Source organism: Eptesicus fuscus, chromosome 4 (assembly GCF_027574615.1).
Source record: "Eptesicus fuscus isolate TK198812 chromosome 4, DD_ASM_mEF_20220401, whole genome shotgun sequence".
NCBI classification, from domain to species: domain Eukaryota; kingdom Metazoa; phylum Chordata; class Mammalia; order Chiroptera; family Vespertilionidae; genus Eptesicus; species Eptesicus fuscus.
The window spans coordinates 9,723,122-9,737,310 of NC_072476.1; the positions used below are offsets into that span (position 1 = coordinate 9,723,122).

General features: G+C 47.7%; 1 protein-coding gene across 4 annotated transcripts in view; it reads right to left on the minus strand.

Moving 5' to 3' along the window:
- NPRL3 (NPR3 like, GATOR1 complex subunit) overlaps positions 1-14,189 on the minus strand; it is a 38,707-nt gene that overhangs the window by 14,741 nt on the left and 9,777 nt on the right. For 3 of the 4 annotated variants that reach the window (XM_008157678.3, XM_008157677.3, XM_054714554.1), the window contains 4 exons: positions 10,848-10,977; positions 9,454-9,528; positions 5,008-5,161; positions 3,051-3,132 (listed from right to left, as the gene is read on the minus strand). In XM_008157678.3, the coding sequence (XP_008155900.1) occupies positions 3,051-3,132; positions 5,008-5,161; positions 9,454-9,528; positions 10,848-10,977 (441 nt within the window). The remainder of the gene's footprint in view (positions 1-3,050; positions 3,133-5,007; positions 5,162-9,453; positions 9,529-10,847; positions 10,978-14,189) is intronic. The other variant, XM_054714553.1, reaches the window with a different exon arrangement.

Sequence of the window (14,189 nt, forward strand, 5' to 3'; positions counted from 1 at the left end):
CAGGAGTGGGGGAAGGCCAGGCCAGACCCTCAGGGCCAACATGGACCTGGAAGGCCACAGGCCACAGGCCAGGGAAGCCCCTGGGGGCCATTGCCGTTGCCAGGTTGGGATAGTTACAAGGGTGGACACAACTGCCCCTGGCTCTCCTGGGGGCGGGGCTTGGACCAGGACTGGTCAGAGTGGAGTCTAGAAACAGGGTGGGCTGCGGGGTTCGCCTGGAGGAAATTCGATCCTGGGCACTAACAACAGATGCCTGGGTTAAAGGAGGGAAGCTAAGTGCTGGACAGTGGATTCTGGGAGCTGTTTTTGCCAAAAACCAATTCCTGCCCTCCCCTTTCAAACTGATGCCCACTAGGGGGCACTGGCTGCCTCAGGCTCTGAGCTGCAGCAGGCCCGGACACAATCCAGGATCTCATCCCTCCAGCTTTCCAGTGCAGTTCAAACATAGGAAAGCACAGTCCCTTCTTCCTTTAGAAATATAACGTCTTCTCCTAGTTTGCTTTTCATTTTAATTCCAGGTTAGCCTGAATTCTGCTGTAGTCTAATCCTAGTTGAGATCACTTCTTGGCCTTTTGGCTAATATCAAGTATAATCCAAATTGAGGCATGCAAATTCCCACTCAGAGTAAGGCAACAGCAGTTTCCAAGGGAAGGGGTTTTTTTTACTGTTTTTTAAAAATTTACTTTAGAGAGAGGAAGGGAGAGGGGAAGGGAGCAACATCAATGAGAGAGAAACACTGATTGGTTGCATGGGACAACATTCAACCAACTGAGCCACATTGGCCAGGGCCTAGAAAGGGATTTTGATATCAGTCAATCCAAGACCAGAGGACAGCAATTCTTCTACCGCAGGGGAAACTCCAATGTGATCATGTGGAATACAAAGACAGGGTCGGACTACAAGACCAAAAATCCCATTCTGGGTCAAGTTCTCCGAAGTAGGAGGGACCAGAAACCAAAACCATCACTCAGCAAGGGCAGCTTCAGGCTGCCCTGATGTTCTCTAACGGCCAGAAGCCACACCCAGAGGTCACCAAAATAAAGACCAGGGAAGCACAAGCTGCCCTCACAAAGGGCAACTCCCCCTCCGTTAAAAGGTATGTACACCTCCAACAGAACAACAAGCAGGGGCTCTGAGCAGAGAGCCACCAGAAAAGAAAACAGGAATGGTTTAAACCGTGAAGACATGCATAAGCTGTGTTGAGACACTATGCTCTACCCCTCACATTGGTTAAAACCAAAAAGCTCACCAAGACGCTGTGTTGACAGGTATCTCACGTGCTTCTGGTGGGAGTGTAGATTGAGGCACCTACCCCACAGAGGGAAATGCATTTACCTATTCGCCCTAGCAATTCCACTTTTAGGAATTTACGTTATGGATATGTGGGTACAGATGCAAAATAACACATGCATGTGGTTGAGCAGCATGTCTTACAGCAGCAAAACGTGAAGCCAAGTAAATGCCCAAGGGAGGGGGCTGGCTAACTATGCAGCAGAAAAAAAAAAAAAAGTTCTTATTTATCAGCACAGGCAGAAGTCTAAGTTATACTGTTAAACTGAGAAGGCGACAAGCTAACTGGATGCACAGTGTGCTACCAGTACGTAAAGGGAGACAGTGGATCACTCTTTGCCTGGATGCACCTTAAACCCCTCTGTGAGGGAGGCTGTCTGCTGAAACGCATCCTGCCGCCAGGACGAGAACCTGGTCGGAGTGCGGCAGGGGACAAAATCAAAGCTCAAAATTTCAGTCTTGATGAATATGTGACCTTTCAAAAAATCAAGTTTAAAAAAATTACCGTCCTAACCGGTTTGGCTCAGTGGATAGAGTGTCGGCCTGCGGACTGAAGGGTCCCGGGTTCGATTCCGGCCAGGGGCGTGTACCTTGGTTGCGGGCACATCCCCAGTGGGGGTTGTGCAGGAGGCAGCTGATCAATGTTTCTCTCTCATCGATGTTTCTAACTCTCTGTCCTTCTCCCTTCCTCTCTGTAAAAAATCAATAAAATATATTTTTAAAAAAAAATTACCAAAATGTTCATAGTGGTTATCACTATGTATAAAATTATAGATGACTTTTATTTTGTTTATGCTTTTCTGTATTTCCTAAATGTCCTTAATGTTAGTAAAATCAGAATAAATTAACATAAAAAAGGGAAAGGATTCTGGACAAACCACTGCCTCTGGGCTTAGATGACACGTGGTGTCGCCGCCCCAGTTCTTACATCAGGACCATCTCCGGTGGGAGAAGAGTCCACTGGACTGGAGTGGAGCCTCGGAAGGCCAGGTGGGAGCGCTGAGCCGCCGCACGTGCAAAGGAGAACGTGGAAATGTAAGGGAATGAGGGAGGAAGAGGAGGCAGAAAGAGGCGATGGAACTGGAAGGCACCGAGGAAGCCGCGCCTACATGCCGTCTGCCTGGTGCTGTGTGGTACCCTGTGAACCAACTGGCCGGTGCAGGGCAGGAAAGGCAACTGCCAGGTGGGCTGCCCCTTGGGCACTCGCCCCACCAAACCTCCACCCCCACTGCAGACTCAGGGCCAGAGCCCCAGGGTGCTCTTTAAAAAGAAAGTAAGCTCTTCGCTTATCCATGTTTAAGGAGGAGGTGCTGAGCCACAAATACAATCAGAACAACTGTGAGGTTTCCGCTGTGTCTCCAACACCTGCTGCACTCATACACTTCGTGTTCCAAGCCCCCAAGTTCCTCAGGGCATGGCCAGCCCCATCTCCATCCTCTGAGCCTGTTTCCTCAGGGGTAAAGGGTGACAGCAACACACACCTACGGAAGGTGGACTCAGAACTTGGCACTGTGTCAGGCTCAGTAAAATCACCTTGCATTGAGGACTCAAATGCACTTTCAGGCTCTCATGCATAACTTCAGGCTCACTTTCTGGCTTCAGTATGGAGGTGACTGTTCCAGTCAGGCACACACCAAAGGGGATTCAGTGGCACAACGTGAGAGCAGCACCCAACAGAGGGAGTCCCATTATCAGACACCGCTCAGGCAGTAAGGCCCACGAGAAGGAAGTGCATGGTATGTGCTGCTCGCCTGTCTTACCTGTCGTAAGCTTCCTTGAGGTCCCTGGCCAGCTTGCACTTGGGCAGGATGTGATGGAACGGAGACTGCGGACCATCATTTGCTGCAAGAATTGAGACACAGAAGGATTTAGAATCTCCAAAGCAAGGAAAATCCACATAGGCTACAATAGAAAATACCTTTAAAAACAACTTAAAAAGAATTTTCAGTAACTTTAAACCAATCATCAGGATATTCACACCTGCTTCTTCCTCTTCTTTTTTAAAATATATTTTTATTGATTTCAGAGAGGGGGGGAGAGAGAGAGACACATCAATGATGAGAGAGAATCATTGATCAGCTGCTTCCTGTCCACTCCACACTGGGGATCAAGCCCGCAACCTGAGCATGTGCCCTGACCGAGAACAGAGCGTCACCTGGTGCACAGGTTGATGCTCAACCACTGAGCCATGCCAGCCGCTGCTGCTGCTTTTTTTAATAGCTTATTGATTTTTTAGAGAGAGAGGAAAGGAGAGGGAGAGAGAGGGAGAAACATCAATGTGAGAGCACAACATGGATTGGCTGCCTCCTGCACGTCCCCTACAGGAATAGAGCCTGCAACCTGAGCATGTGCCCTGACTAGGGATCAAACTGGCAGCCTCTCAGTGCACAGGACGACGCCCAAACAGCTGAGCCACATCGGCCACGGCTCACAACTGCTTCTCATAAAATGTCTGCATCCAGCTGAATTAGAATTATACGTAGGCTGCTTTGTTCAACTGTCTTTATAGGAAATATCTGTATTTAAACTTCAGGACTGGCGCCACCTGACGCTATAGTCAGAGGAATCACAGGAACAAACCTTTTCCCTGACTGCTCCTGAAGACTACCTCTGACCACCAGCGCCATCTTCTGCCTCATCCCACTTCCCCCCACACTTATGCTAATACAATTCATTGTTCTGACTGAAAGTCTTTTTCATTAATCTTGTCTCCTAAGTATCTAACAAAACTATTTGTACTAAATTGAACTTTTAAAATTCCTGTGATAAAGTCACAGACTCTAAAGAAAATGTTTTAAGAAATAAAACTTCATTGTCAAACATAAAAAGTAAAGTTTTACTGAAAATGCACCTGAGTGGGATAGTTCATGCATGGTAATCGCTGCTTTTACTTACTGCTAAAGTCAGACTGGGTTCACCTTCAAATGTGTTCTTGGTTTTCGCTCTTGTTACCAAGGTGCTGACCTGAGAAGACGGGGGTGGGGTCTGTTACAGGTAGGTGTCTCTCCACACTTTCAAATGTTGATGGTATGTCAAAAACCACATGGTAATGTAACTATTTTTAATAGCCCGGCCGGTGTGGCTCAGTGGTTGAGAATTGATCTATGAACCAGGAGGTCACAGTTCAATTCCCAGTCAAGGCACATGCCCAGGCTGCAGGTTCAATCCCCAGTGTGGGGTGTACAGGAGGCAGCCAATCAATGATTCTCTCTCATCATTGATGTTTGTATCTCTCTCTCTCCCTTCCTTTCTGAAATCAATAAAAATGTATTTTTAAAATTATTTTTAATAACTTTCCAGCTGATAACTCCATTAGGTCCTCCTTCAATTTAGTTGAAAGCAAAGAACTGAAAAGCACCCACCCTGCCAGCTCACTACTCCCGCTGGCCCCTCCACAGGTCCTCCAGCCTGGGACGCAGGGCCAGCAGCACCAGGGCCAGCGGGCAGTGCCTGACCTGCGTGAAGAGCCATCACGAAGCATTTGTGGGGAGGAAATGCTTCGGGCTAAGGAACCAATGTTAGCACATCAGGTCGGGAAAGGGGTCTATAGCTGTGCCCCCGAGAGTCTTCCTTTGCACTGGGGCATGCTCAGTCCAGGCTGAGGAGTATGGAACTCTGAGCACCTCAGCTTCCATATCTTCCAAACCACAGCAGTGTCCTGCCTGGAAACATGCCTGCTCTGTGAGGCTGGGTAGGAGAGGCGCCCGCTGCACTCACCATCGGCCACAGCAGACACCTCGTCCTGCAGCGCGAGGATCAGCTTGGCCTCCCGAGTGAGGTACTGGCAGCGGCGCTCCTCGTGCTGCAGCACGGTGGCGATACGTCGGGAAAGGTTGTGCAGGCAGTTGATCACCGAGGGATCCGCGTTGGCCTGTGGGAGAAGCCAAGCTTGACTCAAATGCAGCATACGCACTCAGATAATGCACCCACAAAGCAAAACCTGAAACCACGAGAGGATCCTCTACTCCTTTCCCCCAGGCTCCTCGCCAGGTGCCACTGTCACCAATTTCCTGAGTCCCCTCTAGGAGCTGTCCATAAATGCCAGCCCGCTCAGTATCCTATATCGGGGATAGCTGCCTGGATGGCAGCACAGAGATGTCTCCGTGGGGTCACCCAGTGTGGGGGGTAGGGAACCAGGCATTTCTAACAAGTAGAGAAAGGCTCCCACCCTGCAGGGCACCAGGGCCATCCAGGAAGGTAGGGCACAGATCAGGCACCCACTCTGGGCCTGGCAGAGGCAGCCAGTGGGATAATGGAAGGTACAGATCTGTCCAACCACCTGCTGTGTGACCCTGGGTCACAAGGCTCCCATCTAAGAAAGGACAACAGTGGCACCTCCATCACCAATTAGTCAGAAATGTCAGGTGCTCAAAACAGAGACTACCCAGAGCAAAATCCCTGGCAGTGTGTGCGGTCACCAGTGTACTGCTGACTGCTGGTGGACCAACTGGCTATGGGAGAATTCAGTCACACATCCCCTCTTATAGGGACACAAAGTATAATAAACAGAAGCACCAGGCTAACTGTTCACTGAACATTTTCTATCCTCAAGGTTAAGTGGCTCTTTCTAGCAGAAATGACCTTGGCTAACAGGAGAAGCCAGCTGGCTCCAGCCACTCCCATCCCCTGTGTTAACTCTAGAAACTATCAGGGGCTGCAGTCGGGCCAGGCCAAGGGTGGAGCAGGTGGCTGTGGGGTCTGTGAAGATGCTCCTTGGAGCAGATAACTGGCCAGCCATGACTCAGTGCTTCAGGAGGCCCACAGGGCAGCTGAGTCATCCTATGGGGTGGAGGTGAGAAAAGGAAGAGGGCGAATGGTGCTGCTGATTAGAACCCCTGGTGCTGCCTCCCTCTCGTTTATCTGCCGGAGAGGGCCCTGCCCACCAAGTGTCCACAATAAACACCTTCTTCCCTGGGAGCTGGGAGAGATTTTCTAAACGTGTAGATTTCATGTTCACAAACAGAACTCACACCTGGCAGCATATCTGTGCTGGGAAGAGAACCAAAGGTTGTTCCCACGCTATGCCCACCACTGGCAGCAGCCCTGTCCCTCAGTGTCAAGGGCATCCCCTCAACAGTGCCCCTGCAAGATGACAAAACTGCAGGGTCTGGGTTTAGAGTATACAACTGCCTCAAGACACTTTCGGAAGAATCTGTGTGGAAATACTCCCATAGCAAGGAGAGGTAGGAGAATGATCTTGAGCACATGATCATTCCCTTGAAGAGTAATCAAGTCACACCTGAGAAGGTGACTCTCTGCTAGAAGACGCCCTGGCTGGGGCATGACAGCGCTGTCAGATGCTCAGGGCCCGTTTGTTCCACATTCCCAGATACGCAAGGTGGTGCTTACCCAGGCGAGGCCCAATGGCCAGCACTGATGGAGTGTGCCAGGGTGTCCTGTTTGGTTGCACAGGCCAGCACTGTTCAAGGTGCCTGCAGAGCCTGAGGCTGTGTGGCCGGCCACACTGAGAGAACTACCACCTAGGACATGGCAGCCCTGAGTGGGAGCTCTTAGAAATGCCACACTTTCCCCATATGTGCTGTGAGGCAGCATGGAGTTCAGGGCATCACCTGTGAGACTTGCTTGTCCCCAGAACTGATACCCAAATGTAATCAAGCATTTAGTTTGCAAGAAATACAGGGTCAGAGAGCAAGTCTGACTGTCTGCACAATGAGATGAGTCCAAACATAGAACATTTGATGGGACAAATGGGGGAGAGAGTCCTAGACTGGCAGAGATCTAGAGACACAACAACACATGTTTGTGCGGGCTGGGTCTTAATCCTGGTTCAGACAAGACAACCAGCAAAAATGCTGTGGCAACTGGGGAAAGCTTCAATGGACCATGTACTAATTTATACCAACTTATTGCAAATTTTCTCAGGTGTGAAAAGGGTATTCTGGTATAAAATAAGTGTCCATATTTTTATAGAGATGCCTTCTGAAGTATGTAGAAGTGAACAGACATGAGGCTAGGGTCTGTCTTGAAATACGTAAGTAACAATGTAAAGGGGGGGGGGGGGCGGAGCGTGTACTAGAACCACGGTGCAAAGGTGATAGTTGTGGAATCTCAGAGACGGGCGTACAGGTTTATCAAACTGTTGTCACTAACTCAGGGTTTAAAACTTTTCAAAATAAAAAAAGTACACAATTTACATGACTACTGAAAAGAAAACTTGTCTATCCTAAAATATCAACTCTTTACATTATTTAAAATTCCTCCCACTCTTCAACATTATGGCCCACGCTATCTGAAGTCCTATACTATCTTTGGTAATCTATACTCCTCCAGGTCCTGATATCATCCCCATTTCTCATCTTTAATGGCCACAAACATGCCAGTGTATAGCAACCACCATCTTTTCCAACCTCAACTACTGGATACCAGAATTATTTCCAGTCTAATTATTATTATAAAAATCTTTTCAAGACTTTATAATATGCTTGTTTGCTTGACTGCTATACATTTTGCTATCACATGCTGCCCAGAGATGAGAGCCTGCCGGCAACATCTGGGGTGGGGTTGTGGCTGCTCCTCACTGCCCATCCCACAGGGGCTATCAGGACTGACAGGTGGACAGCATTCGTCATGGGTTTTGTTGGCTTGTTTTTTACTTAATTTAAGTTCTCTTTGTGGATGTGTTTGTACTATGTTATTATATAAGTAATTCAAGAATATTGTGAAGATGCAAATACTACGGAAGTGTATAAAGTAGGAAGAAGATCTCTTAGAACTTCATGCCCCCACCACTAACAAATAATTTTGTTCTAACTTGTAGTTCTGTGTTTATCAACAAGGTAAAAATTTAAAAATTAAGTTTCATTCCAATGGATCTTTTCTCTAGCATTATTTTGATTTTGAACTGTTCATAGTGAGACATGTAGTCTCCATACCAAAAAAAGGCACCTTGAAAAAAAACCCTGGAGACTCAGAACGGCACCTAATTTTATAGGTTCCCTTTCTACTCGGTCTCACTTCTGCCACTCTGAAGGTTTTCGGAGCATCACTGCTCCTTGTCACTGAAATCCAATCACTTTCTCACTCATATTTCTGCACAAAAGCTGTCGTGCAGATCACGTGCCCAGCTAGAAAGAACTTCTGGATTCTTTGGTGAAAACTGATACTGGTAATTTCAGAGGAATGCCATTATTTAACAGTCACTGAATACCAATTTCCTAGGTATTCCATTAATAATATAAGCCAGTCCTTACCCAGGAATGCCTTTTATGTTTATTTGGATCCCTTATATTTTGACAGCTTTACTGAAAAAAATTTCCTGTAATTACTAAAAACACAACTTCAGACAACACTGAGAACTGCTTTAAGAACATTTAGGCTTCATTATTTAAAGAATGGAAAATAACAAGTGTAGTCAGGATGTAAATTGGAACCCTCATGCATTGCACCTGGGAATGTAAAACGGTGCAGTGATGTGGAGAACAGTCTGGCAGTTCTTCAAATGGTTAAACACAGTTATCTTATGACCCAGCAATTCCACTCCTAGGTATATACCCAAGGGAAATGAAAACATGTGTCCACACAAAAATTTGTATACAAATATCTTAACAGCATTGTTCATAATAGCAAAAAGGTGAAAAAAAAACTCAAATGTTCATCAACAGATGAATGGATAAACAAAGTATGGTCTATTCACACAATGGAAAACAATTTGACCACAAAAATGAATAAAGTACTGATATACATGACAAGGGATAATCTCAAAATCACTATGCTCATCGAAAGAAGCCAGACACCAAAGGTCACATATTGTAGGATCACATTCATATGAACCATGCAGAACAGGTAAATCCACAGAGACAGGAAGTAGATTGCTGGTTTCTAGGAGCTGGGAGAGGGCAAGGGAGAGAAAGGGAATAACTGAGCTCCTTTTAGGGTAACAGTAACATTCTGAAACTAGACGGTTACACAACAGTGTTACAAGATGCCACCAAACCATATACTTTAAAATGGTAAATTTTATGTTATGTGTATTTTATTTTTTTAAAAAAGAGAGAGAAGAAAACAGTAAGAGTAGACCAGTGCTATGCCCACTGCAGGCTAAGCACTGAGTCAATGACACACTCACCAGAAATGAGCTGCTGTAACTCCCCTCACCCTCCTTCCTGATTTGCCCATGCTCTTCAGCCATTTATAAACACTCACCCTTAGTGCAAATACCACATTAAAAAGAATCATGGTGGGAGCTTCCCTCTTCGGGGATGGGTCTGTTTTGGAGACCTGTAAAAGACGCATAATTCTATTGAATGAGAGCCACCACTTTCCAAGAAGAGCTGTTTAGAGCTATTCTACTTTAAGCATGGGGAAAGGTTCCAAAATATAGCGGAACCAAAAGGGAACAGAGCCCCATCATCAGCACCTTTGCACGAGCTAGTGGTGACGGCATGGACAGATGAGTCCCCACTGAGATAATAGGAAGGTCAGTGCTATGACCCAGCATGATGAGGCTGCCCCCGTCAATGGAAGTGGGCTGAAGTGCCCAGAGGAGACAAGATGGAGAGGGGCCCAAGCAGATGGAGTGTTCTCTGCCCAGACATCCCCACTGCCATCCCCAGTGTCCACTTGAGCTCCTGAGGCCATCTCTGCCAGGTATGATAAGTACTCAGGGCGATTAAGAGAGAGGACAATGCTAGAGCCAGCAGAGACAGGGCTGCTGCTCTGGCAGCCAGCCAACCAGTCACAAACACCACGCTGATTTCAAGTGTAGCCACCAGGGGGCATAAGAGGCCAGGGCTCCAGCTCTCCCTGGGCTATCCCAACTAGCTCCTCACCATCCTGCCTGTCACTCTAGTTTTATAGGCCAGGACTGCTGGCAGGCTGCCAAACCGCCCCTCCAGCACCACAGGTCACAGTGAGGGATCTGATCCCTACCTGCAGGGGTTTCAGTGAGGAGGGACGGTGCTGTCCCTGGGCCAGGTGCACCCACACAGTCTCATGTTTTAGCACCTCCAACCACCTCAGCTCTTTCCACCAGCTTGGTCATGGAGGATATTTGAAGACCACATCGCAGACTCTCATACTTCTGGATCATATAAATGGAGCTAAATCTTATACTGTCATATCAAAATCCTTCAGACTCTGAGTGCTGCTGCTGCTGATTCTGCCTGTGTGCCAAGGACTGACTGGCAGGTTCTGGTGTGCAAATTCCTTTGGGTCACAGTGCATTCTATCTTGTTAAAACTCCAGTACTGTAACATTTCATTCATCAGAGAATGTATATAAAGGATTTAGCACAATAGTAAGAGCTAAAGTAATAATAATATTGGCCATGAGATCACTTAACAAGTGAGAAGAAATGCTTGTACCACTTTACCAAAGCGAGGGGCAGGGACCGAAACTCAGGGGGGCAAGGATACCTGTCTCTTTCTCCGGGGGTCCCTCAGGATCAATGAAGTGCAGCTGATAGCAAGCAGCTGTCAGGTCTGGCACTCACTCGCTACCTTTACCAGAGCCAGTGGCAGCCACAGTTCCCTGAGGCCCAGACCAGGATGGGCCATGCCTGCCCAGGGAGAGCCTTATATTCTCGGGGAGGCCCTTACCTGCCCCAGCGCATGCTGTAGGAGTGTCGGGTGTCCGACAAAACGCACGTTATCGATCTTCAGTTCGAATTTTTGGCCACACATTTCAGACTTGGTTGCCAAAATTGTTGCCAGAATGACATCTGAAAACCTTAAAATTAAAAAGAGGTAGAGTGGAAATAAATGAATAAAGTGTCACAGCCCCACACCAGCTGCCCTCAGGGGATAAGGATCTCAGTATATGGCAGCTTTGTGAGCAAAGTGGCTTGACCCCCACTGATGACCTGGAAGCTTCTATCAGTTGCCTTCTGAAGCAATCCCCAAGATTTGGGACATAAAATCACCAAAATTACAAGGTAAAAGGCATGAGAAGCATAGACTGAAGGCACATGCTGTCAATTTCTTGGCATGCTCTATGAAATTCAGGAGAGAAACAGGTTGCAGTTTGCTTTTAAAGGTAAAGGGAGGAATAATAGCTGAAGCTGGCGCTGCCCTGAGGAGCTGCTCATTAAGGCTCACGGGTGGGGGTGGGGGGCTCTACCATCAGGTCCAGATTTACCAGGCTGCACCTCTCAACTCCCAGGAACCCCCACCCCTCAGTGCTGTGTAAAAGGCAAGAGTACAGCACTAACTGCTAATTACCTTTCTCAGCATGGCTGCCCGACCCTTCCCTTCTCCTGAACACCTACACCTTCCAGCTTTTGTTAGGGAAGAAACTGTAAAAGATGAGCAAGATACCCAGACCCACGGATATGATATGGACATAGGATGCACAGGACTGGATACCACAGAGTAGGAATGGCTGTGGCGTGGGTGAGAGCAGATTTGGATATGAGTTCACCCCTTTGCCAGGTGCATCAGTACACTTATGTTTTCTTACTGGCAACCCAGTTCCTTCCTGCCCACAGGGATCCAGATAAGGGAGAGTCACCACGGGAAGGAGAGTGCTGGGGGATGCTGTGCAGACTCTTATCTCAGAGCCCAGGCTTGAGGGGGGCCTGCACTTTAGAAACACTGATGCACCGTGTCTGAGCTGGAGCCAGAAGAGAGACAAGCCCTGTGCTCATTTCTCCACCGCAGAAAGCATTTCTAGCATCCACGTTGGGAGAGGGCACTGTGTTGGGGCAAGTGGCTCCAGCTCCCCCAGGGCCATGCTCTGCCCCTGGGCACAGACCCCTAGAGCCCTGGAGGCCATCAAAGGTAGACACTCCAGCGTGCATCCTGGACCTATGCTAAGGAGCTGCAGTGAATCAGGCACCATACTAGATACTTTTCTCTTGGACGACCTCATTGGGGGGAGGGGAGCGACCACTACCATACCTCTCCATTTTCTGAAGAAAAAAGATGGTCTGCTACAAACTGCTGCTTCAGCTGAACTCTGAAATAAGAAATGACTCTGGGATGAAAGGATCTAGGAAGGGGGTCATTGCTCTGGGCTCCTTACACATGGCAGGGCTCACCATCTAATGTAAGAGTGACCTGAGCCCTGGCCAGGTAGGTCAGTTGGTTAGAGCATCCTCCTAATACACCAGGGTTGCTGGTTCCATCCCCCGTCAGGGCTATACAAGAAGCAACCAATGAATGCATAAATAAGTGGACAATAAATCAATCTCTCTCTCTCTCTCCCTCTCTCTCTCTCTCTCTCTCTCTCTCTCTAAAATCAATTTTTAAAAAATTTTAAGTACTTGGAGCCAGCCTGCAGCAAGAACCTTGCTGTTCAACCAGCACTCAAACTGCCAGACAAGCAGCTAGGGAACTCTTTCCAAGTCTCTCCTGCTAAGGCCTTGGGGAGGGGGGTCACACTGGTTTCCAGCCCTCCCCAGGACTGCCACGGTCCTCCAGGTGTCCTAGGTTGCTCTGTGGCCCACAGACAAACAAGATGCAGAGGGTTTGCCTCTTGCACTGTCAGGACTGCACTCAGCCCTTTTGACACCAAGGTTGTCACAGAGTCTGGGAAATGTGGGACCTACAGCCTAAGTCCTTAGCTGCCTATTATGGGTCTCTTTCCGGGGATACTGCTCTCCGGAGTGATTAAACCAGAGATGGAATATTCCATGGTCTTTGACCAGAGGCATTATATGCTTTCTTTAAGAATTCTAAATGGCTCACTCTGCCCTATAACTCCCGTCTGATGGTGAGAGAGGGCTCAGGGTGATAAACAAACACTTCTGCCCTAATGACTGATCCAGTGCCAACATTTCACATCCTATCTAAACAAATAGCTCCTCCAGTCTGCCACCGAGGGACAAAGATAAGGTATAGAAAACAACCTCCCACTATTCCAGAAAGTTCACTTTTTCCTGTGATATCCAAATACCTCCATTGAAAACCTCTGCTCTGTCATCAAGACCCACACATGAGCCTCTGCCTGGCCCTCAGCCACTAGGTCCGGAACCTAAGTTAGCTTGGCTATGGGCTGGGTCCTGAGATTCAGAGGCAAGCAGTGGTCTACTGAATACCTATAAATATCAAAACCCAAAAGCATCCTTCCAAGAGCCAAATAAAAAGTGCTTCCTCCCAAGACCAGAGAGGCCAGCATCTGCAGAAGGAGCCAACCAGAAAGCCAAGTGCTGCTGAAGTTAAAAGCCACCCTGCCCGACACGGCCATTCAGGGAAGGCCCTCTGGGGCGGCCAGGGGGATGGTGTTTGTCTAAATGAGTCTGGCCCACAGAGAAATCCACTCACCACTGCAATGTTAACACTTATGATGAGAAAAAATACTTGAGTGGCTTTATACTTTATATAGTGTGTGTGCTGATATAATATACACAAAGGCATAGTTATAGCATGAGATTTGGGGAGTAGGTGAAAAGTTGTTATAAATAGCAAATTGAAACAAAAACAAATGACAATATTTGTTTGTTGTTTCCAAAATTTACAAAAATCTTTTTCCCTTATTTTGATGGTAAAAGGCCTAGTAAGTTATAGTGCACACAATAAAATAGCTGTTACAAAACTAACATTCCTGGAATAACTTAAAAATTAAAAAAAAAAAATTTAGGAAGATGAACCAGCCCAGCTAGAAACCAGGCCAAGACCTTCCACTCCTTCTGAGACATTCAGGAGCAGGGCTTGATCTGATCTCTGGTTTGGTCAAAAAAGGGGGGAGGGGCAGCATGGAAGGGAGCTTGACTCTGCACCCTCCGGTTATGGGGGCTCAAAGATGCTCCAATGCCCAGAGGGGATATCGTGTCAGGGGGACAGGAGGGTCACACCTTATTCATGCCCTCCTGAAGAAGTGCCAGATGAGCTCCATGGGTGCATTTTGCTTCTAAAGGTCACACACAATAGCATCTAACCTCAAGCATTACATCTAACACCCAGCCCTTGGGAAAGAGGCCCCCCTAAACCCCTCTGAGAAAT